The sequence below is a fragment of the Mandrillus leucophaeus genome, unplaced genomic scaffold (genome assembly GCF_000951045.1).
Source record: "Mandrillus leucophaeus isolate KB7577 unplaced genomic scaffold, Mleu.le_1.0 Scaffold27, whole genome shotgun sequence".
NCBI lineage: Eukaryota > Metazoa > Chordata > Mammalia > Primates > Cercopithecidae > Mandrillus > Mandrillus leucophaeus.
The window spans coordinates 3,525,080-3,548,172 of record NW_012102809.1 but is presented as its reverse complement, the minus strand read 5'-3'; the positions used below and the strand labels follow the sequence as shown (position 1 = coordinate 3,548,172).

General features: G+C 46.4%; 1 protein-coding gene across 1 annotated transcript in view; it reads left to right on the top strand.

Moving 5' to 3' along the window:
* SLC22A23 (solute carrier family 22, member 23) overlaps positions 1–23,093 on the top strand; it is a gene marked incomplete at its 5' end in the record, with an annotated part of 195,762 nt that overhangs the window by 121,681 nt on the left and 50,988 nt on the right. The window contains one exon of the mRNA XM_011984610.1: positions 21,758–21,926. Coding sequence (XP_011840000.1) covers positions 21,758–21,926 — 169 coding nt within the window. The remainder of the gene's footprint in view (positions 1–21,757; positions 21,927–23,093) is intronic.

Below are 23,093 nucleotides of genomic sequence, written 5' to 3'. Positions count from 1 at the left end.
AAAGAAAGAAAGAAAAGAAAAAAAATATAAACTACTGGTGCTTTCTTTATAACTTAAAAGTGAGTGCTTTCCCTCTAAGAAGTTGTTTTCTTAAGTTGACTGGAGATGGACTATACAAGACTCCAACATGTGTCTTTCGTTTCTCAGTCATTTGAATGAACCTCGGTCCCCATTGAAACACCTCTGTGTGCTAATCCCCTGGATGCTGATGCCAGGAGTCTACTGAATTTGAGAACGTAGTGGAAGTAACACTAAGATAAAAGAAAATGAAGAATTCTGACAAAGCCAATTGTTCTTTGCATTCGGACATAGGCACATATTTATTACAGTCTTAGCCATAAGTCTTTTGTCTAGTTAAGTACTGGATACCATTTTCTTTGTATAAAGGAAGTTTGCTCAGCGAGGAGTCCACTTGTTTCCCGATACTTAAAATTTCTTGAACAATTCACCAAGACTAGGAAGATGGTTTCCTCAGCCCAGGCTGCCAGTGCTGCCAAGGAATGAGTTTTCTCCTGTGTTTGCTTTTAGCTCCAGAAGCACCTTTACCCCATTCTAAGGAGGCAGCAGGTGGATAGTTTGCAAGAAGCTTCCTTCTAAAATTATAAGGACCAAAATGTGATACTGAAGGAGTTCGTGGTTGCCTAACGCTTACGTATTTCAATATGCTTAAAGTTTGGAATTGGTTCTTTCAAGACACGCTGTTCATTTCTACCTCCAGAAAAAGGATCTTTATGCATCACTCTGTGTGTGCAAATTCGTTTCACTTTAACCTTCAATGAAATCCCAAACATTTTAGAATGGCTTCTAGTTTTCCAGAAAACTTAGGACCCAGGCTGTTCAGCTCCAGAGCCCAGATTCTTAACCACATGGTCATGTCAGACACTATCGCCTGTGTCCTTTGAACTTTTCAGTAGAGCCCTTTAGACTCATCAAAGGGGTCCAGTAGAGCTTCTGCTAGAAAAGGGGAAGGAAAGAGGGGAGGAGAATATGGCACATGTAGAGATTTGGCCAAGCTGTTTTGGGTACACAAGTATTCTCTATTATTTCTTATGCTTTTTCCGTATATGTGAAATATTACTTTTTTTATTTTAATTTAAGTTTGATTTTCCCCTCCTTCTTACTTACATGTCATTGAGAATGCTAGGAAGATGTTTTCATTTTGACACGTTAACATCAGATTCTAGATCAGTGCTGTCCAACAGAACACTTGAAGTGTGGCCAGTGCAACTGAAGAACTGAAGGTTTACTTGTACCTACTTTTAATTAATTTAAGTTTAAATAGCCATATGTGACCACTGTATTGGACAATGCAGTTCTGGAAGAAAAAACCACAGAAACCAAGGCATTCCCCAGTGCTGTCAGAGACTGGACAGTAGATTCTAATTTGTCTACCATTCCCCTTAGCAAAAATCCTCTGAAAATATTTTCTAACTTAGGAATAAGTGAATCAAGTCTAAAATTTACTCGAGAAAATATTCTCAGTATTTATAGAATGTAAGTTCCTTCTTCTGCCATCCTGTGCCTTCTGTCTTATCTTTCCCAAATGAAACATTTTTTTTTCCTTCTTGTGTATATGTATTTAAGGGCTGCTCTCTGGTCGGCACCAATGTTTGACAGTGATTAGCTCTTCTCTAGGTTTAAATACAGCCGACTCCCCAAGGTCATCAATCACCGTCATTATGTTTGGAAGCAGATGGACAATTCAAGAGCAACCTAGGGTCTTTGGCTGGTTGCTGAGTATTTAATTACGTCTCGACAAACATGGGAGACAGCCCTCATTGATAAGCTTGGCTTGTTAAGGGCCACTCTCATTAATGGTCATGGTGATAAATTGTGCTAGTCTTATTGAAAAAAAAGATGTCTAAAAGGAGGATATTATGTCTGAATGATGAGGATATTTGTGTGTGTGTGTGTGTGTGTGTGTGTATTTGCCGGGCCTGGGGATGTTTTCTTTGCTCTTAAAGGATAAATCTGGTGTTTAAAATCCGAAGATCTGAATTCAAGTCCTGGATACTATAAACCATATGACCTAAGGCCTATTTGGTAACTAACCTCTTGGGTCCTCCCTGTTAAATGGGATTAGCACTTGTTTACATGGCAAGAGTGTGGTTAGGAATAGATGTGGAAATGCAGTGACTCTGTTTGCTGCTGAAATGGTTCAGAATATGCCACTGGCCGTAAGGACTATTTTGAGCTGACAGCATTTGAGAACCATCAGATGCAGGACAAGGGTTTGTCGGAACTCCCCCATCTACCTGGAAACAGAGTTTTCCCAAAGAATTCAACTGTCATAAACCCCCTTTAAGGGAGATTTCTCCCAACAGAGGCAAAGATGAGAAGTTGGTGCAGGATGAGAAATTGCATGAACACACCTTGCTAAAACAAACCTTCCCTTATGTTATTTCTCCGTGTATTTCTCAGTCATTTCCCACTATGTACTGTCTCTTGAAATCCGAAGCCCCTCCCTGCATTAGGATGGTATATAAAGCCCCAGATTCCAACCTCTTCTCTGAGCCATTTTTGGCACGCCCCTGCGGATATATGTATGTGAATAAACTTTGTCTTTTCTCTTGCCAACCTGTCTTTTGTCAGTTTAATTCACAGGCCCCAAAGCACTGACCCTAAGAGGGTGGAGGAAAAGGTTTTCCTCCCCAACACTAACGTGAAGATGCTATTTGTGTGATGGCAGTTTCAGGCAGATGAAAAATTCCAGCAGTTTTGCTGACATATGATGGCAAAAGTTCCTCAAGGTTTGAATCTCCTGGGCCCCCCATCGACTGGCTTCCTGGGCTCCATCTGGAAAACATCTGTTTCTGGGAATCTGGGCTCAGGGCCTCAGGGGACTCTGATACTGTAGGCCAAGGAAGCCCCATGTGGAGAAGCACTGATTTCAGGGACCTCTGCAGATTGGAAGAGAAAAAGGTGTGTGTGTGTGTGTGTTTCAAAGGAGGTGAGCCGTGAGCCCAGGTGGCCTCACTTCCATAGTTTCTGGGGCTGTACTTCATTATGAATTTCAAATTTCAGTATTCGGTTGCCTAAATGAAGTAAGGTATTTCATTAAATTTTGTTTTATCTCAATTTGTTGGCCAATGACTTTTTGAAAGAGAATTATGTTAAAGAGACACATAGTCTTAAAACAGCAAACCACATGGGGCTGGATTTCAGATTCAGGCTTCCATCTTGAAACAAAATGGTAACTGAAAAGAAGTTTTCATTTTCACGCAGACACACCTAAAATTTAAACCCGTGGTACGTCCCTAGAAGAACAAAATGCTAGTTGAGGTGCTGCTGAACCGGGATTATCTTCTTATTTATTTATTTATTTTTATTTTTATTTTTTTCTTTTTTGAGATGGAGTCTGGCTCTGTCGCCCAGGCTGGAGTGCAGTGGCCGGATCTCAGCTCACTGCAAGCTCCGCCTCCTGGGTTCACGCCATTCTCCTGCCTCAGCCTTCCGAGTAGCTGGGACTACAGGCGCCCGCCACCATGCCCCGCTAGTTTTTTTTGTATTTTTTTTTTTTAGTAGAGACGGAGTTTCACCGTGTTAGCTAGGATGGTCTCGATCTCCCGACCTCATGATCCACCTGTCTCAGCCTCCCAAAGTGCTGGGATTACAGGCTTGAGCCACCATGCCCGGCCCGGGATTATCTTCTCAATGATACTGAACAGATTTCTTCCTCTATCCAAGAATCGAAATATAGATAATCACTTGGGCCCTAGGATTTGTTTAGGAAATGAAAGAAGTACAAGAAGATTTAAGTTGTATGATTTTTAAAAATCCGTTAACTTTTCTTTTAAAGGATTTACAGGCATGGAAAGGATGGCCCCGGCCTGAAATTTTATTCCCAGCTTGTGTTCTGCTTCCTGCGCTCCCCCGTCCCACCCCCGTCGCTTGACAGGGAAGCTTTGGTCACAACAGATGACAAATGAACTGTGCGTGTGGTTTCTTCTCCTTTGCTGCTTTTCTCTTCTGCCAACTCTGTCAAAGGCAGCCCAGCGTGAATCAGAAGTGCTGGCTGAACACTTTCCCCCAGAAGTCTGAGACGGTTTGGTAATCACAGCATTTCCATTTGAATGCCACCTAACCCTGGCGCGGTGATTAACCAGTGACTGCAGAGTCACATCCTAAGTAGAGTAATACTGTGATTTTTTTCTGGGTTTTCATGTTCGGGACCCAAGGAGTTGGAAGAAGAGAGGGAGAGAGAGAACAAAACCCGTCCACCTCGGAGTTTTCCGGTGAGGTCTGACATCTGCCATTCTAAAAAGTTTCAGGTGTGTCCTCTAAACCTCACCTTGAAACAGCCTCTTGCGCTGTATAAAAGTTAGCTTTTGGAACAAAGTCTTTTGAACAACTACAACCAAAAGTCTGCTTCAATGGCATAACTTTTTTTTAACATGTCAATCCTTCATATGTAACATTTTTCCTCTCCACTTGATCCGAGGGAGGGCTTTCTGAGAAACCCGCTTTCCACTGAACCTCGAAACAGCTTCTGAGGTCATCTGTGACTCGGGCCAGCCTCTCGACAACGTCTGTGTGGGGAGTGAGTGTTTCTCTCTGTTAAATGCTGTGTTCCGAATGTGTTTCCTTCAGAGCCAGGAGCTCACAGGAGCCCTGTGACCCCTGACTTCACAGCAGGCCACCTTCAACCCTGTGAAAGGAGGGGAAGGTGCCACGGCAGGCATTGGTGATGGGAATGCCAAAGATTATATGTAATGTGAGAGACCAGCCCCTCCTCATTCAACCTGAACCTGAAAGAAGGAGCAGAAGCGTGAAGACATGAGTCCTTTAAATATCCTTCCCTTAAACCCGTATTGCCCCAGTTTCTGTTTCCCCAAACGGTAAACGTATTCTTTCCAGACAGATCCCATCAAAACCCACAAGTACCTAGGAGCAGACTCTCAGTTCTCATGTCTCCAGCACGTCACGGGGCTGCCCTTTTCCCAGTAGTCCCATCTGTTTTCCATAAGGGCCGCACTCTGTCACTTTATAAATTTGCTACGGCAATTGTCTCCTGCTTTTTCACATGAGACCTTGAAAATCGTTTTTGGCCTTTACACAAAGGATCGTTTAGAAAGGTCCTTATACTGTGGTTAGAAATCGGGTCACTTTGCAAGTTGCCATTCTTATGCAAAATGTTCCCAACTTTTGCAAGAATTATAAACGTTTACAAAAGTTCATTTATATCATGGTTACCTAGAACTAAAGGGGGAATTTGTCATAGACTCTGTTGTGGTTACGCATGGGTCCTCAGGCCAGCCCACAGGGCTGCTTAATTGTGTCCCTGAATTATTATACTAATGTGCTGTTTGAAGGCACTAGAGAGAATGGGTCGTCCGGGCGTTTTACCTTATATCATCACTTTCTTTGACTCTCACAAACAGTTCTTCCAGATAGTACCTCTTGCCATTTCAGAAGAGAGCCAGAAGTATGTTAAGCCTCTTGCTCAATGTCATTCATATAGCTGGTACTTGGAAAATGGAAATTCCAACCAATTTCAAAGCCCTTGCCCTTGCCACTCCCTTCTCCAGGCCATCCCTCCTGGATAACACTGCTTTTGTGGGAGCGCTGTCTGGGCTAGGAAACACCTCCCCTGCGGGGAGAGGAGAGGAGGGAAGGTGTATTCTCATGGACACATTTTTAATTTCACATGTCTACATAAGGAGGCTCAGATGTTCCTCAACCGTTGTTGTTACAGGAAAGGGGTCCTGATCTAGACCCCAAGAGAGGATTCTTGGATCTCACCCAAGAAGGAATGTGGGGCAGGTCTGCAGTGCAAAGTAAAAGCAAATTTATTAAGAAAGTAAAGGAATAAAAGAATGGCTACTCCACAGATAGAGCAGCCCCAAAGGCTGCTGGTTGCCCATTTTTATGGTTATTTTTTGATGATATGCTAAACAAGGGGTAGATTATTCATGCCTCCCCTATGTGTAGCGTAACTTCCTGACGTTGCCATGGCATTTGTAAACTGTCATGGCGCTGGTGGGAGTGTAGCAGTGAGGACGACCAGAGGTCACTCTTGTGGCCATCTCGGGTTTGTTTGGTGGGTTGTGGCCGGCTCCTTCACTGCAACCTGTTTTATCAGTAAGGTCTTTATGACCTGCGTTTTGTGCTGACCTCCTGTCTCATCCTGTGACTTAGAATACCTTAACCATCTGGGAATGCAGCCCAGTAGGTTTCAGCCTCATTTCACTAAGCTCCTGTTTAAGATGGAGTTGCTCTGGTTCACGTGCCTCTGACGTTATGAATTGGAAAGCTGAGGCTCTCATCCCAGGAGGGACAGGACCAGGGCTTGGGAATCAGCTGCACCTGGGGAAAGAACAGAAAACAGAAAGCTTTGTAACAAAGCTTGACAAAGTCTTTGAAGACAGATCACCATCTGTCTCCATGTAAGGCCTGGGTGCCTGGTGGTGGATTATCAGATTGGGGGTGGGGGAAAGCACACTGTTCTAATTTTTATTAAAGTTGGGAGAGGAGTTTTAAAGGATATGAAATCCTGATTGGTAGGAGACTAACATGGATTTTAGCTGCAATGGCAGTAATAGACACAGAGCTATTGCATCACTTGAGGAATGACTGGCTCCTCCCTCCCCTTGACCCTGCTATTCCCTCTGCGGCTCTATGCTTTCCACACACATCCCCTCTTCATCTGGCACCTCCACCAAATTGTTCAGGCTTCAGCCTAGGGGTCACTTTCTCTGTTGGGCCCTCCTGGGCACCTTCTTTGGACCTCTCTTGCTCCACGTTCCCCATCTTGTCAATGTTGAGGGAATAGTGGTTCTAGATTAGAAAGAGCTAATGTTCTCAGACAAGAGCAAGAAACCCAAAAGGTGACATCATCTTATATAATTAAACTCTTAATTCTGTATAGGCTTTTAAATCTCTAATAGCATTGTTCTTTTTATTACAAACATTATCACATAGTTATGAAATGGTACAATTTTAAGGATGCAACTCTAAGGGAAGAAAAAATGTTTTCCTCTACCCTTTTAGGTTTAGAACCTGGGACCCTGTCAATAAAACTGACTAAAGACAGATTAAGGCTGGGCGCAGTGGCTCACGCCTGTAATCCCAGCATTTTGGGAGACCAAGGCAGGCAGGAGTTCAAGACCAGCCCGGCCAACATGGTGAAACCCCGTCTCCTAAAAACACAAACATTAGCCCGGGCGTGGTGGCATGCGCCTGAAATCCCAGCTACTCGGGAGGATGAGGCAGGATAAGCACTTGAACCCGGGAGGTGGAGGTTGCAGTGAGCCAAGATCACACCACTGCACCCCAACCTGGGTGACAGAGTGATACTCCACCTCAAAAAATAAAAAATAAAGACAGATTAACAGGAGAAAAGGGCATACTTGTACTTGATGTCAATATTTTAATTTTTACATGTGCAGGGGAGTCTCACAGAAGAAATGAAAGCCCAAAGAAATGGTTAAGCCTAAGAACTTATATACCATTTTAACAGAAAGCAATATATGATTTGTGAAATGACAAGACAAAGGAAAAGGCTTGGGGGCTTCTAGGAGCAGTAAATTGTGGGAAGGTAAATATATGGGGAAACCCGATGGAAGATGGGGCTATTTCGTGTGGTTTGTTCATGCAGATTCAAGTCGGTAGTGTCCCCAGTGATGAGTCATCTCACTTCCTCTTGCTCCTGTGGGAGAAGGGGGGAGTTTCGGGGTGATGACAGCTTCACAAAGGGATATTTGTGCCCTGCCTCTAAGCAGAAAGGTGGGTAGAGAGCTTTTCCTGCATCTGCTCTTTCTCCAATTGCCTTCAACTCAAAATAAGCCTTATGCGAAAGTAGCATATTTCCATATTTCAAGGTGACATCCTCTGAGCCCCTTCACAACTTTGTGATCTTGTTCCACATTCCTTTCACGAATTTGAAAACCCAGGACCTGAGGGAGTCCCCGTGGATCACCAAGGCCGAGCCCAGCCTGTGGCCTCTGTGCGCCTGTTGCCACACCGGGCTGTCCTTGCCCTCTGTGGAGCCCGAGCACATAGTACACGGGAAACACTTGCCCAGGTCCTTGCCCTGTTGCCTCTTGTTACCTTCCCACCAGGGCTCTGCAGGAGCCCGGGCTTGAAATCTAGCTTTTCCTTTTACTACCTGCGTTTACGGGAGTCAATGCGTTCGTTTTTCCTGAGCTTCAAATAAGAATGTTAACACTGGGGGTGGGACAAAGCAGGATTAAAAAAAAAAAAAAGGAATTTTAACACTTACCACAGAGCTTGTTGTGCAGATGACAAAAGGCACTGTGCCCAGTACCTGGCACCTACACGGCCTCCCTGAATACTCACCACTCTCCCCAGCGGCCCCATTGGCAGCTCTGTAAGTGGCACCTCCGCCTTGGGCACACATAGTCACTGAGTGCCACTGTGTGGGGTGGGCTGGAGATTTGCTCCAACAAACAGGCCTCCTGGCTCTCCTGTGGTTGAGGCAGCGCTGAGGAACTCTGTGCATGTGTGTTCAGTGCAGAGCCCTCAGAGGCTACCTTCATGACGGATACTCATGCCCTTGTGTAAATATGCTTAATGAAAGCTAGTCTGCCAGGAGCAGTGGCTCACACCTGTAATTCCAGCACTTTGGGAGGCTGAGGTAGGAAGATTGCTTGAGCTCAGGAGTTCAAGACCAGCCTGGGCAATGTAGCAAGACCTTGTCTCTTCTAGAAATTTTAAAACTCAGCCGGGCATGGTGGCATGTGCCTGTAGTTTCAGCTACTCGGGAGGCTGAAGTGGGAGGATCGTTTGAGCCCAGGAGGTCAAGGCTGTAGTGAACCGTGATCATACCAGTGCACTCCAGCCTGCGTAACAGAGGGAGACCTTGTCAAAAACAAAACAAACAAACAAACAAAAAAACTACAGTCATTTTTTAATTTACTCAATTTGTTAGCTGAACACTTCGGGTAATACATTTCCACATGGAAGTTGTGCCTCTCTCATTTCCGTGGTCTGATTCAGGGAGTGTTAGCATCTGGTAAGTGCTGGATACGATGCTAGATGTTAGGAAGGACACAGGTGAGAGAGTGGTTTTCCTTTCCAAGGAGCTCGCTGCTTGGCAGTGTAGGGCTTACAACCATCTGGCTTGCCAGGAACATTGAGCTATGTGAGAAGAGCAGCCTGTGAGAAGGGGAATAGGCCTGGGACGAAATCATGGAGGGCCGTGGTTGGTGGGCTCAGAATTTGGACTGACACAGCATTTTTAGCCATTGAAATAGAACAGAGCTGGGCTTTAGGGGCAGTAACCTGCCAGCAGGGTGTCAGATGGATTAAAGGGAAGAGCTATTTGGCAGCAAAAGCCCTCGTCAGAGGTGACTGGCAGTCCAGGTGAGAACAATGTGGACGTGGTGTGGAGGTGCTGTCTCCTCCTTCCCGCCACCCAAGTGAGTGATCACACACACATTCTGACTCGCAGCCTCCCACCTTGTTGGGAAACATTTGCTTAACTGCTGAGTTAGGTGAGGTGCAAATCTGTGTGTGTGCATTTTCTACAACTTCCAGCAGCCACTCCTAGGAGAAGAGTCCAGATTTCAGTCAGCTCATTTATAAACTCATATCTAATTAGGTTGGTGAAAAAATAATTGCGGGGTTTTTTTTTTTTGTGCAAAAGTAATTACAGTTTTTACCATTAAAAATAATGGCAAAAACCGCCATTACTTTTGCACCAATTTATAGAACTGGAGGGAGAGATGGAGCCCCTAGGGAAGAAGAGCCCCCAGCTCGGCACGTATCTGCCAGCTCCAGCTGTGCACGCAGCAGGGCATGGGTGTGATACACGCACTGTGCCCTGTCGAGTCCCCTGCGGGGGATGTGAGAGCCTCACTAAGAGCTCACTGAGGCTTTGTCCCCACCTGATACGTAGAGCGAGAGGAATTCACCACTGAGATGGCTGAGACTCAGGGAGGACGCTGGCATTAAATTCCTGGGGCAGGACTTGGCTGAGAACCAGTGTTCTGTAGTGTTAGAGTCCTCATGGCCTTGTCCACAGGGGCAGAAATTCAAAGGCAGACACTGTGTGAGACAAGCTCTGTCAACAACAAGATGGCCCAAGAACAAGATGGCACCAGAGCAAGACGGCATGGGTGTTAGAAGGTCTCAGAGCCTCCGCCGCTGCAGAGGATGCACCGTTTTGCTTGGTTTAGAGGAAGACCACTTATTGCTCCCACCTGCTAGTATCTTCCTCAATCACAGACCTGTTTCTTGAAAACCCCTTTCCAGTTGCTGGCCTGATCTGAACCTTTGTTTCATTAGCTGGTGCCATTATGCTGAATAGAACATGAAAGGACTTTCTGGTTTGGTAGAGGAGGAGGAAGCTAATTTTAACTGCTGTATGTTCTATCAACTTCAACTTTTGTTTTTATTGTAATCTCCATTTTTACAAAAATCCAAAAGTAATCCTAGGGACTTGTATTCTCCAAAGGCAAGGTGGCGAGAGGCCCGGAGAGCCCCTGGTGTGGAAATCACAATTTGCTTTTACTACCAACTAACTCTGTGACCTTATTTTCCCCTTGAATAAAATGAGCAGGTTGGACAAGGATCAGCAGCTGCAGACTGGCAGTGTGCAGTCAGACCCTGACCCTGCTCATGTTCTGTGTGACCTAGACAGTGTTTTGTTTTCTAATTGAATTTAAAGGCCTTTAAACTGGGCAAGCACCAGGCGATGTGCCACAGGCTCCGCCCCAGCACCCGGCGGGCTTCACACGTTCCTTATCTGCCTGGCATTTGACTCTGCCAACCCTGGTGGGTATTCTGAGTTTCCTTTCATCTGAAATAGGCTGAGAAATTTTGAATTTCTTTGCAACTTCAGGTTCCTTGTGCTTCTGCCTGCCTTGCCCTTTGGGTGTTGGAAGAAGTCTTTTTTTCATTGGGGAAAAAAAAAAAAAGTTACATGTCTGTTATTGGTTAAAAAGCCAACATCTAGGCTGGGCACAGTGGCCTGTAATCCCAGCACTTTGGGAGGCCGAGGCAGGTGGATCACCTGAGGTCAGGAGTTCAAGACCAGCCTGGCCAACATGGTGAAACCTCATCTTTACTAAAAATACAAAAGTTAGCTGGGCACAGTGGAAGGTGCCTGTAATCCTAGCTACTCGAGAAGCTGAGGCAGAAGAATAGCTTGAACCCAGTAGGCGGAGGTTGCAGTGAGCCAAGATCACGCCATTGCACTCCAGCCTGGACAACAAGAATGAAACTCCATCTCAAAAAAAAAAAAAAAGCCAACATCCAGTTACCCCAAGGCCAGTCGGCCAATAGGCATTATAAGCTCTAAAGCAGCTTTGCTTTGTTTTATTTTTAATAAGCTAATGCTATAATGGAAAAATTAATTATGGAATCTCGGGGCTGAGAGGTATAAAACTCTGCAGTGTTCAGAACACTGCTTTTCAAAGGGTGTTCCCTGAAGCAGCATCGTCACCATTCCCAACCTCATCCATTTATGAGGAGAATTCGGGGGCTAACATTTGCAAAGTACACTGCAGCAGTTCTTCAGTGGGGCCAGTGTCAGAATTACTGCACAGGTTGTTGACACAGATTGCTGGACCCAACCTCAGTTTCTGATACAGTAGGACCGAGAAGGGCCCTGACTCTGTGTTTCTGAAATGGTGGCCCCAGGTGAGGCTGCTGCTGCGGGTCTGGGGCCACACTTGCAAACCACTGTCCGGGAGGCACCCTCCTCTGTGTGATTACAACATGGTGAAGCAAGAGGGCAGGGATTACCATTTTTTATAGCATGGTCAGGGCAAAGTTTCCGGGCGAGATCGTGCTTAGGCAGAGACCTGAGAAAAGGAGGAGGGAGATATGCAGCTCTCTGGGGAGGACAGACAGGGAGTGCACAGCCCAGAAGGGGGAAGTGCTCACTGGGTTAGAGGAGCGGCAGGGAGGCCGGTGTGGCTGAAGTGGAGCGATGGGGCGGGGAGGGGCAGGAGATGTGGTCTGAGGGATGTGGCGGGGTGGAAATCACGTGGGTCACTGTGAAAGACTTTGCTTTCACTCTGAGTGCAGCGGGAGCCCTTGGACGGGGACGTGTGGTGTGAAATTATCCATCACCCAGAGTGACTGATTTTATGGTGCTGCCTCGTCCAAACTGACCATATTTCAGGGCGAAGAGCTGGCCCTTGCTGCTGAATACAAGTTCTTCCTTCCAAAGTAATTCAAGGTGAAAACAGTGCACCGTGAAGGATGGAATTCGAAAATCAAATCACCATCTTGCACTCCCTAATGAAACCTTTAGGGAAAATGTTGGCGAACAACTCTAGGACGCGAGACTGAGGCACCGCCACTTTGCTCCGTGGATCAGTGCTGGCGTCATTCCCAGTAGGTGACCTCCTGCAGGGCAGCACCGTGATGCACAGGCACCAGCTGCAATACGCTCTTCCAAAAACCTGAACCTGGGTCTCACCAGACGTTAGGTGGAACTTCCAGTGTAGAGAGTAAAACAGGGCATGAAGGGAAACGTGAACGACATCATGGGAAAGTCACATAAAACCAGCGGTTTCTTCAAGTGCCACGGGGAAAGAGGGTGGGGGGAGGTCTGCTCTAGATTGAAGGAGAATTAAGATATGTAATATGTGGATCTTGTTTGGATCCTGATTTAAAAAAAAAAAAAAAAAACTGTAAAGAGACTGTTTTAAAGTAATTGAGTAGGTTGGACACAGACTACATATTGAATAATATTAAAGAATTACTGTTAATTTTGTTAGATGTGAAATGTCTTTTTCAGGAGAGACATATTTGTATTTAAAAGTAAAATGACATGATTTCAGGAATCTGATTTAAAATGTTACAGGGAAGAGAGAGAAAAAGGCAGAAGAACCACAAGGGCAAAGTATCCAAAATATTCATGGCATGGTTCTCTCTTCTTTGTGAATGTATGAACATTCAAAAGAAAAGTGTTTTTAAATCCAGATGCAAGAGAAGATGGGGAAATGAGAGAAGAAGAGAAAAGGAAGACTTACTTAGAAAGACTAAGTTGCTAATAATTCTTCTCTATTTAGGAGTATTATGCCAAAGAGTAAAATGTATTTACTATTACTAGATGTTACACAGTAATGATGCTATGAACTGGTATTGAGATGTATTCTGTTTACCATACACCCAGCCCTTGATTCCCTGATGCTTGCCAAGCTCATAAAATAATGACAATTGATGATGGCACTGATGATGAGAAATACAAGTCAGATAATCTTCCCTGCCCTTCGACAGCCGGGGAACTAAGAGCAGGCTGTTATGGGACAGAGCTGGAAGTAATTTAGGGCTTGTCTATTTGGCCACATGCCTCAGAGGTTTCAAATCTGAAGGCCTGTGAGGCTTCCGTTTGCTGAAAAGCGTGATATAATTATACAAACATGGTCGCTCACTGCATGTGATTTTGATCCATAGAATGGATAGCACCAGAAAAACTGAGGATTGGGAATTGTCACTTTGGAACTGGTTGTTGGAAAACCGGGGTGGTAAACTGCTCTCCACCTTAAAGCCACTCTGTCCCGTCTCTGCTCCTTCACTTAGCTTGAAAATGAACGACAGACCTGAAATGAAAGAATTCCAGTGGCTGGGAGGGGATTCTGATATTTGAAGTCATTCCTCTTCTTGGCCTTTTCTGCTGTTTTTAAGTACTAGGAGACTAAAAGTGTCATTAATTTAAATTCGTAAGCACGTACTGCTGAGCATCAGTCTTTGTTTTTAAACAGAAGAGGTTGCTGAGCATTTAAATCCCTATTTCTCGTTTGAGTCATTATAATGTTAGTTTTAAAGAAAAAACAGAAGGTAGTAGGAATCTGAAAGGAAACCGAACTCTGTGGCTCATGTTGGGTTTTATGGTTGATTTTCCTCAAATTATTATCCACGTATGAACCTGTAGAACCATGATGTAGACTTTGATGAGTTCCCATGTAGGGTGCCAGGCCAGCTTCTACAGATTCGCTGGCCAATCTCTTCCATGGTGACTATAATTGATTGGGGGGCACAGGTAAAGTGACAACTAGAGAGGAAAAAACGTTTACGTTTATTCATGCGACAGTTATCTCAGCTTCTGGCATGTGTCAGACACAGTCCTAGGCTCTGACGAGCAGCAGGAGGCAAAACGTAAGAAGCCCTTCCGTCCTTGGACTTTAGATTCTGGTGGGGCACAGAGGAGCTTCTGCCCACAGAGATGTGGGGTAATACAGGGGAAGCTGGCTTCAACTCCCATCTTGTTGATTTCTTAGCTGTGGGATCTTGGACCAGTCACTTAATCACCCCGAGCTTCAGGGTCCTGTCACGTAAAATGAGCATTAAAAAAAATACCTACATAATGCAGTCATTGCGCAGATTAAATGAATGCATGAAAAAGACCTCCCAAAGCATTTAGCTTTCAGCAAGTGAGAGCTGTTAGTTCACCTAGTACTGCAGACATGATAGGTCTTCAGTTGATAATTAATTCAGTATTTCTGCATTTGAGCATTTAATGCCCATGTCCACATGTCTGGCAGACACTGGAATGTGATTTGTAAGAAATACTTAAGATATCTCTGGTGTTTAAATTTTTTCTTTCTCTAAATGGAGAAAACTACTCTTTCAGATTCTTCTGACCATTCCTTTGGGTTGGGAGGTCCTGAGTTAAGAGGAAAAAGGATGTCTTCCACGTGGAAGGGGAGATGTCGGGCTGTAATAGCAACCTTTTACAGTCATACCCTCAAATGCTATTTGGGTCTCCATGACTGGCAATTTCAGGCCCTTCTGCTATAATAAGGAATTCCACAATCACATGTCCCAAAGTCTGTTTTCCAGGATTCTGGGGGCCATGCGTCCTTGCCTGTGGCAGTAATTATTGAGTGGTGTGAACTTCCAGGCCCACTTGGGGAGCGACAGGAAGGAGGGAGGGTGCAGGGAAGAGGAGAGAGGCTGGCATGGTGGTCCGGGAGATGGTGAGGCCAGCGAGAAAGCTCCCTGCAGTTCTCCACCTTGCCAGGGAGGGGCGCAGTCCAGGATGATGGGGCTGTCTTCAGAGGACTCTCCAGGTGGACATCAGCAACCTAGGGCCGAGCCGGAACCAGGCTGGAGGAAGCCCAGCGAGGCAGGCAGCATGGCCAGCCCTCCAGTCTCTGTTGAGAAAGCTGCACCTCCTTCCTTTCCACATTTTGCCTCTGCTGGTGGAAATGGGCTTCTAGTCTAGTGGATAATGGAGGAGGGTTGGGAGAGGGGAGGAGAGGGGTGGTCCACTCGTAAGGACAGCGGGTTTGGAGAAGTGGCCTCTTTGAATCCTGTGTGTTCTGGGGCTGGGCTGGGCAGTGGGATCCCCAAGGCCCCGTGTCCCAGTGGCCCAGTCGGCCTTCGCAGAGGCTTGCCCTTGGAAGAGGATGGCCAGGCCATCCGGCAGTGGCCTCTGGATGGATTTCTCATTCCGCAGGCCCGTTCCAGGAATTGTGTTTAATTTGGGAGCCTGAGCAGTGTGGGCACTCGCTGTCCCTTCCTGAGCCCGTCTCACCTCCCTCTGCCGGTGAGTTGCGCAGACTCTCCCTTTCCCGAGAGTGGCCTTGGGCCTGCAGAGTGCCCAGGGCAGCACAGCTGGGACGTCACAAGGGCTGGCTTCTCTCACAAAGGGATTTGGAGGTGGAAGGTGCCAGGGAAGTGGGTCCTCCGTCCTTGCTGGGCTCATCGGGAGCTCTTCTCTCCCGAGAGCCTTGCTATTGCTCGACTCAGAGCTCCCTGCGGCTCTGTGGCTTTCCTCAGAATTCCATGTATAAATTAGTGAGGAGTAGTGGGGGTGTGCGCATGGCTTTCTGGCTGAAATGAAGCCCTGCAGAGGGAGATATGGCCTGTGGCAGGCCTGTGGCAGGTCAAAGACCCTTCCCCACAAGACACTTATCTTTCTGAGCAGCCTGGCCAGCCCTCCCTGGACAGCAGAGGCCCAGAAAGAAAAGAGTGCTGTCACGCGGGGTTGGCACACTGCATTGTCTGAGTCCATTTTGACCAAGCTTTACCTAAAACACGGTGTAGTTTAGGTCCCAGATGGAAGAGCTTGATCACTTAGCAGGGTGGCCTGGTGTCTGTGCGGAAGGCTTCCGTGGCTTCAGTACGAGCCAGGTGCACTCGAGAGTGCTTCGTGAATGTTGTTTGCTCATGACCACCCTATGTGGTAGGTATGATCGTTATCTACCTTGAATACAAGGACACAGAGGCTCAGAGCTGCTGAGTAACTTCACACTGCCCAGCAGAGCCCGGGAGGAATCTAACCCCCACCGCTGGGCCAGAGCTGGTGCCTCATCCTGTGCCCTGCGTGGCACGCTGTGTTCCGCGGGCACGATTCTGCGAATTCCTGTCCTCTGGCTTAAGTATTGTCAGTCAACTTAATATATTCCTTTGTTCCTAGCCAACTCCAGTCCAGAAAAATCCTGTACTCTCATTTCAGAGAAGCCGGGAGCATTTAGCAATCCCAAGAAAAGGTATATTCTCCCTATGGTCACAAGCATTCAAGGGTTTCTTAAACGTATTTGAGGAAGAGTAAGTGCTGTGTTTTACTCATTTGTGCATTATGGGAGGATGGGCCCTTTTTTTTTTTTTAAAGATTGGCTTCAAAGGGTTTTTAAAAATTTATTTATAATTACTGAATCCAACAAACAGTGAGATCAGTGTGTGTGTTTGTGGGGGGTGAGGGAGGTGGGGGGAGAATGTTAAAACTTTGGTCACTCCTGGTATGTCGGTGGGCAGATGCCTTAGCCGCTGGAGCTGGGGCCGAGCCCTGCCCAGTAGCACAGCTCAGAGCTTTGCGTTTTCCCTGGGGCTCCTCCCTGGGTGCTGCAGTGTTTTGACAGACGGTCCCTTGAGCTTGGTGTTTTGACAGACAGTCCCTGTGAGGCTGGGACCTGGTTCAGGCTGGCCGGGAAAGAGAAGCAGGGACAGGATGAGAGAGTGGGGAGTAAGAAGGGGAGGGGAGGGGGGTGCGGCTTCGGAGATGGGCTTTGCAGGAGGCCCCATGTGACCCTGTGTGATGTGCAGGACCCCCTGACCTCTGTCTCAGAGTTCAACCAGAGAGAAGGAAACAGCAGGAGATATCTATTTCGAGATTTTCTGGAAGGAATTGACCCACACGACTGTGAGGGGTGGCTAGGCTGACATCCACGAGGGGCCAGCGGGAGGGCCAGCCATCAGGACTCGAGGGCACGGGGGCGGGCACTGCTGTCCACTGGTGGAATCTTCTTCCTCCTCAAGGAAGCCTCGGCTCTGTGTTCAGGGCTTTCAACAGATGAGATGAGACCCACCCAAATTATCTAGAAGCCCCTCCCTCAAAGTCAGCCCTCTCCCAGCAGCACCGGGGTTCGTGTTTGAGCAAATGCCTGCGACTGCAGCCGCCACCACATGACACGTCAAACCCCCACACCCCACTCCCTCAGGCCTTCCTCCTCCTTCACATGAAGTGACTACCCTGGGAAGTACAATGTTCTTTTCCTCCTGAAAATGTGTAAGAATCTCACAACTTCTGAAAAGCAAATCTCCCAGAGCTGTGGCCTCCTAACAATGTCACGTTTCTATCAGAGCCTCGGGGCAGCCTCTGTGCTCAGACTTGGTCGTGGTCCGTGTTGATTCACTGACCAAATGCCTCAGTTCAGTCTCAGCTACGTACCGTTTCATCCTCACAACCTTCAGTAATTTCTCTGCTCATCGACAAAGTGTATCTAGTTGCCAAGAGTAGCTTGTAGGCATTCTTCATTAAGGTGTTAGGGGAAAAGTAACGATGGTATGTTTGGTTGGTTGTTTCTTAGAGACAGGATCTCACCATGTCGAATGAGAGCAAAGAGCAACTTGGCAATAATTATATTGTTATGCAGGTTGGGTATTCCTAATCAGAACATCTGAAATCTGAAATGCTCTAAACCCTGAAATTTTTTGAGCACCTAAATGACATCACAAGTAGAAAATTTCACACACGACCTTATGTGAGGGGTCACAGTCAAAATATTGTTTCATGCACAAAATTTTTTAAAATCTCTTATAAAATTACCTTCAGGCTATGAGTATAAGATTTATATGAAACATAAATGAATTTTGTGTTTAGACTTGGGTCCCTTGTCCAAGATATCTCATTATATATATGCAAGTATTCCAAAATCTGGAAAAATAATGCATGAGATTATAACACATAGCACTTACGTTCTAGCACTATATGCTGTTTAGTGCTCACAACACCCCATTTGCAGACAACAAAACTGAGGCACAGAACTCCTAACTGACTGAACCAAGGTCGCAGCTTCTAAGTACCAGGAGCAGGATTTGAACTTGGGCACTCTGGCTCCAGAGTCCAGGCTTGTAACGACAGCAGTGGAAGTGCTACACACTGGCCACTTGAGATAGTTCAATGTTGGAATCTTTGCTGCATCACCCAGGACATTTTCTTGTGGCCCTTAAATGTTTTACATAATCAGGGGGACTCTTTCTGCCCATAAATGAAAATCCACTCAAAGGATTTGGGTTTGGCTCCACTGGCAAATAGATTGATTCTAGCAAGTACCGGGACACAGCTGCCAGCCAGGGTCTTCCACGGGCACTGTGGATGCCTGTCCGTGAGTGATCTACTCTCCACAGTAGCCAGGCCCTGAAGGGACAGTTGGATTGGGGACATCATTCCCTGCCTTTCAAGCCCAAGGCCAGTGGCCCTGGCCAGGGAGCCGGAACCATCTTCAGAGTGTGGGAGCTGCTGCCCCAAATGCTTCTGCTTACAGAGCCCAGCAAAAACGATCTACCTGCAGTCCCCGTCCCTCCTGACGGATGCTGGGACTCGAGGCTTAAATGTCCTCATGTGTTCTTTCCTCTCCCACTTCCAAAAAAACTGATTTGTCATCTTCCAGAGAAAGTTGTGATTAATGGCAATCCTCAAGTGCCTGCAGTTTCTTAATCATTGCTTTCTTTTACGAAAACATCTTTATAGCCACCTTCAGAATGTAGTTAGATTCAAGCAGTTTGGAAAGATTTTCTGGAGAGGCAAGACAAAAAAGGTAGTTAACTGCAGATGGCCACACCTGTGTCCTTCCATCAAGCCACTGTGTTTTCCCATCGCCTCGGCAGGAATGCTAAAATACCAAGTCTGCTGGAGTGCCCTGCATTTTTCTACCTGACGAAATAAAGTCAAGGCCCTGCTAGGATTCCTAGCAAAAACAGAAGGAGTGGAGAGGTCAGAAAATTATTCCACTTCTTCAGCTCCCCCAGATGTGTCTGCCAGGCAACACATGCTTACAGTTCGGGAGAAATACAGTGAGCCAGTGCTTCTCAAGGAGTTGTCTGGGGAGCTCATTAAGATGCAGATGCTGATTCTCTGGGTCTGGGTGGAGCCTAAGAGGCTGCATTTCTAACAAGCTCACATGCGATACCAACACAGCAGGTTCACACACTACAGTTTAGGCAGCAAAGAGTTAGGGGCCACACCGACCACTTACGTATAGGAGAAGATTGAGAGAACCTTTGGAAGAAAAACTATGACCATTTAATCATTGTCATATTGACAGTCACACTAAGAGATATGCCAGCCACAGCAATTCACTTGCAGCAAGGGGAGACTGAAGCCAGACTGGCCCAGCAAGGGACCATTTTCCCTGCTCATCTGCAAACCTAGAACCTGGTCTGGGAAGTGGCCTCATGATCCCTTGTGTGACATCACATCAGTGTAGATTAGGATGTGGGGTTAGACATCCCAAAGGGGGACTCCGGTAAAAGAAGTGTAGTTGCAGATATTTTCATTGTATCATGTCACTAAATTAAAGAGAGGTATTGAAGAGAAAAACAGCAAGCAATATATATATGTCTGCTGTACCAGTAAACCATTGATACGACACCATCATGCTATTTCCACATTATCTCTTTGACTTTGTTTAAAGGCTACCTGGAAGGCCAAGTGCTGAATTTCTTTATCTGATACCAGCCCATGCCGAGCTTCCAACACTGAATTTACCATGGCTAATGTAGATTTCTGGTTTCCATAGCAGCCAATTTACTGCTTGTGCTTAATAAATGAAAACAAGACCTACAACTGTTAGTCTTTTCTTAAAAGACCTTGTTTTCTTTATTGTTTGTAAGAGCAGAAATGCCAGATCTGGACCCTGCTAAGTAGTGATCTTTTAAGTGAACCTGACCTATGGTACCAAAAGGAACAGCATGGCAGCAAATGGCCAGGAGTGAGCCATTTAATCTTGTTTTCCTAATTAAATGGTAGAAGCCTCTTTATAAGCAATCATCAGTGAAATCTGGTTTCTCTCTTGTTCACTGATAGCTATGATGATGATCTGTTTGCTTGTGGCTGAGCAGGAATGGAAATTCTGATGGCATTAGTATTTTTTTCCAGCAGATGAACTGCTGTAGGAATTGGCGGGCATAGCACCCTCTCCTTGTTAGGGCTGGTGATATCCTTGTAGCCAAGCATAATTCATCTGTTCTGTCTCTAGTCTGCTTCCCTTATTGCCTTCTGACCTCCTACCTCTGCTGTGGTCTCTAGACAGCCAGCAGATGAGCCGTCACAGCTGATCCATGAAGCCCACCGTCCGAACAGCCTCCAACACACAGGCATAAAAGTGGTCTCTCTGAAGGGTCTGTCTTCTTCCTCCTCCTTCTTCTTCTTCTTCTTCCCCCTCTTCCTCCTTCCTCTTCTTTTTACCTTATGTTTAAAAGAGCGAGCAAGCAAGCAAGAAACCTTTAGAGAATACTGCGTATAGCAGGAGAATAGCAAATAAGCATACATGCTCTGTAGGGAAATATATATATACATACACACACACACACACACACACACACACACACATATATATATATAAAACTCAGCTGCTTTTTCTACTAGGGCTTTCATTATGGTGATTCATGTAGGAGGTCTGTATTGGTTGTCACTTGGGTGCCACAGATTAAAGTTTTCTGATCATCTTTTTGACTCAAGGTCAAAGTAAAAGAATAGATTCTTGCAAATAAGAGGGGCCATGGTCCCCCTCTATTCAGTGGGCATTTGTAGAAAATAGATACTGTTTTTGGTTTTGGAGCTACAAAGATGAATTAGACATGGGCCTTGCCCAGGGGAAGTTGTCCAATAGGGACAGAGAAAGGATGCGCGACTCAACCGTGTTGCAGTAGCCCACAGAACTCCCACATGGAGAAGGGGCTTTGTGGTAGGGTCATTGCTGTATGATCTGAGTCAGCCTTATTGTTGGTTTTTGTCTTGTTTAATAGACAAACTGGGACTCAACTCAGTCTCCCTCCGTCTCACAGTGTGAGTAGGTTGCCTGGAGCTCGGACTGCTCAAGGAGCCCTGGAGTGAGAAGCAGAAGAAGGGGCAGGTGGTGCCTGTGGGTGGGAGTGAGTATATGGACATGCCTGGTATCCTGTCTAGAGGTCGAGATGGCCCCTGATACGGCATCATGGACAGGAAGGAATGGCAACAGGATGGGCATGAGGGGGGAACGTGCTGGACAGCAAGCTCAGTGACGTCTGGAGAGCAGAGGAAGCGGGAACAATGGGTGATCTGTCCCATAGGCAGCACCGTTTCCTGGTTTCTGAGCTAAACTCCTCTGAATTATAGCATCCCTTTGTCGTCGACTAGCCCTGTGGCCTTGAACCACCATCTCGATTCCCTTCCCAGTTGGAGCCTCAGTGTGCCCATAAAACACTGGCACACCACATAGGGCACTTGTGGTGGGCAGCAGATGAAAACAATTTCAGTCATCGGTGGGTTGAGCAGTGCACTGGCCCAGGTGCACCCAGGACTCCTCGGGCTGTCGAGCGGGGCACTCATCTCTCTCTCATTGGTTCTGTGTTCTAGGAATAGAGCTGTGCCCCCCTGGAAAACGGTTCATGATTACGATGGTGGCGAGCTTCGTGGCTATGGCGGGCCAGTTCCTCATGCCCGGGCTAGCCGCCCTGTGCCGGGACTGGCAGGTGCTGCAGGCCCTCATCATCTGCCCCTTCCTGCTCATGCTGCTCTACTGGTCGTGAGTATCCTCTGCACAGCGCGCTGGGCTGGTGCGTCTGCACATGCTTCCTGAAGGCCCAGCCCCGGGCAGGACACAGGATCCCCACACTTCCCGCTAGTTTCAGCTTGTGGTTCTGTCTGAGAAGGTTTTCCTCTCTTTTTAAAAAATGTTATTTTTTGAACTTTCTGTCTTGGAAAAATGTTCAAATATACACAAAAGTAGACAGAAGAGTGGAATGAATCCCCCGTGCCCTTCACCCAGCTCCAAAAATCTGCAAATCCACTGGCCAGTCTGGCTTTACAACTACTTGCTACCCACCCCACAGGGTTATTCTGACATGAATTTTTATAAATGGATTTGCAGGGAGGTGGGGGTCTTGTGTTAGGAGGGGGAAATTGGAGATATTAAAGGAGTGATTTAGAAAAGCCTCCCTATCTCTTCTAGGTGAGGGGTGGGCAACCTTCAGCCTGTGGGTCACATTGGGCCCACTGTCTGTTTTTGTAAATAAAGTTTTATTGGAACACAGCCATGCTCATGTGTTTACATAGGTATTACCTATGGCTTTCTGGCTATCCACAGAGTTGAGTGGATGCAGCAGGATGGTATTATATAAAGTTGAAAATATTTACTATCTGGTTCTTTACAAAAAAAATAGCTTGCCCACCCCTGCTCAGTATCAGTCCAATATGCCTTTTTGAACTGTGGGTAACCTTAAGTCTTTTGAGTTGCTGGCTTCCGGGCAGGGGACAGGGGGGAAGGCACTAAACACACTGGTAAAGGGGGTTTGACGTGGGCAACTGGGTTTTTTAAAGAACTCTCCAGGGAATTAATGTTGAGTCAAGACTGAAAACCACTGCTCCATGGATAGAGCAATGTATACCCTGAAAATGATTGTTTTCCCCTTTTGTAAATGCTGTTTCTCTTCCTTTCCCAAACTTCCTTCCCATCCCCCTCCATGCTGATACTCTCACCTTACCTATAAGTAGATTATGGATGTGACCCTGTGTTGCTACTGTTTAGTCAACAATGAAAACCAAATTTCTGGCCATGCAGTCAGTCTTATCCTTGCTTTAAGGGTTCAGGGGAGCTGAGCTTCCTTTGCTCAGGTGCCTGGGAGGGAAGAAAGCATCTATCTTTTGGCTTAGTGGTACTGCCTCCCCGCCCCTGCCCTGGTAGTAGATGCCC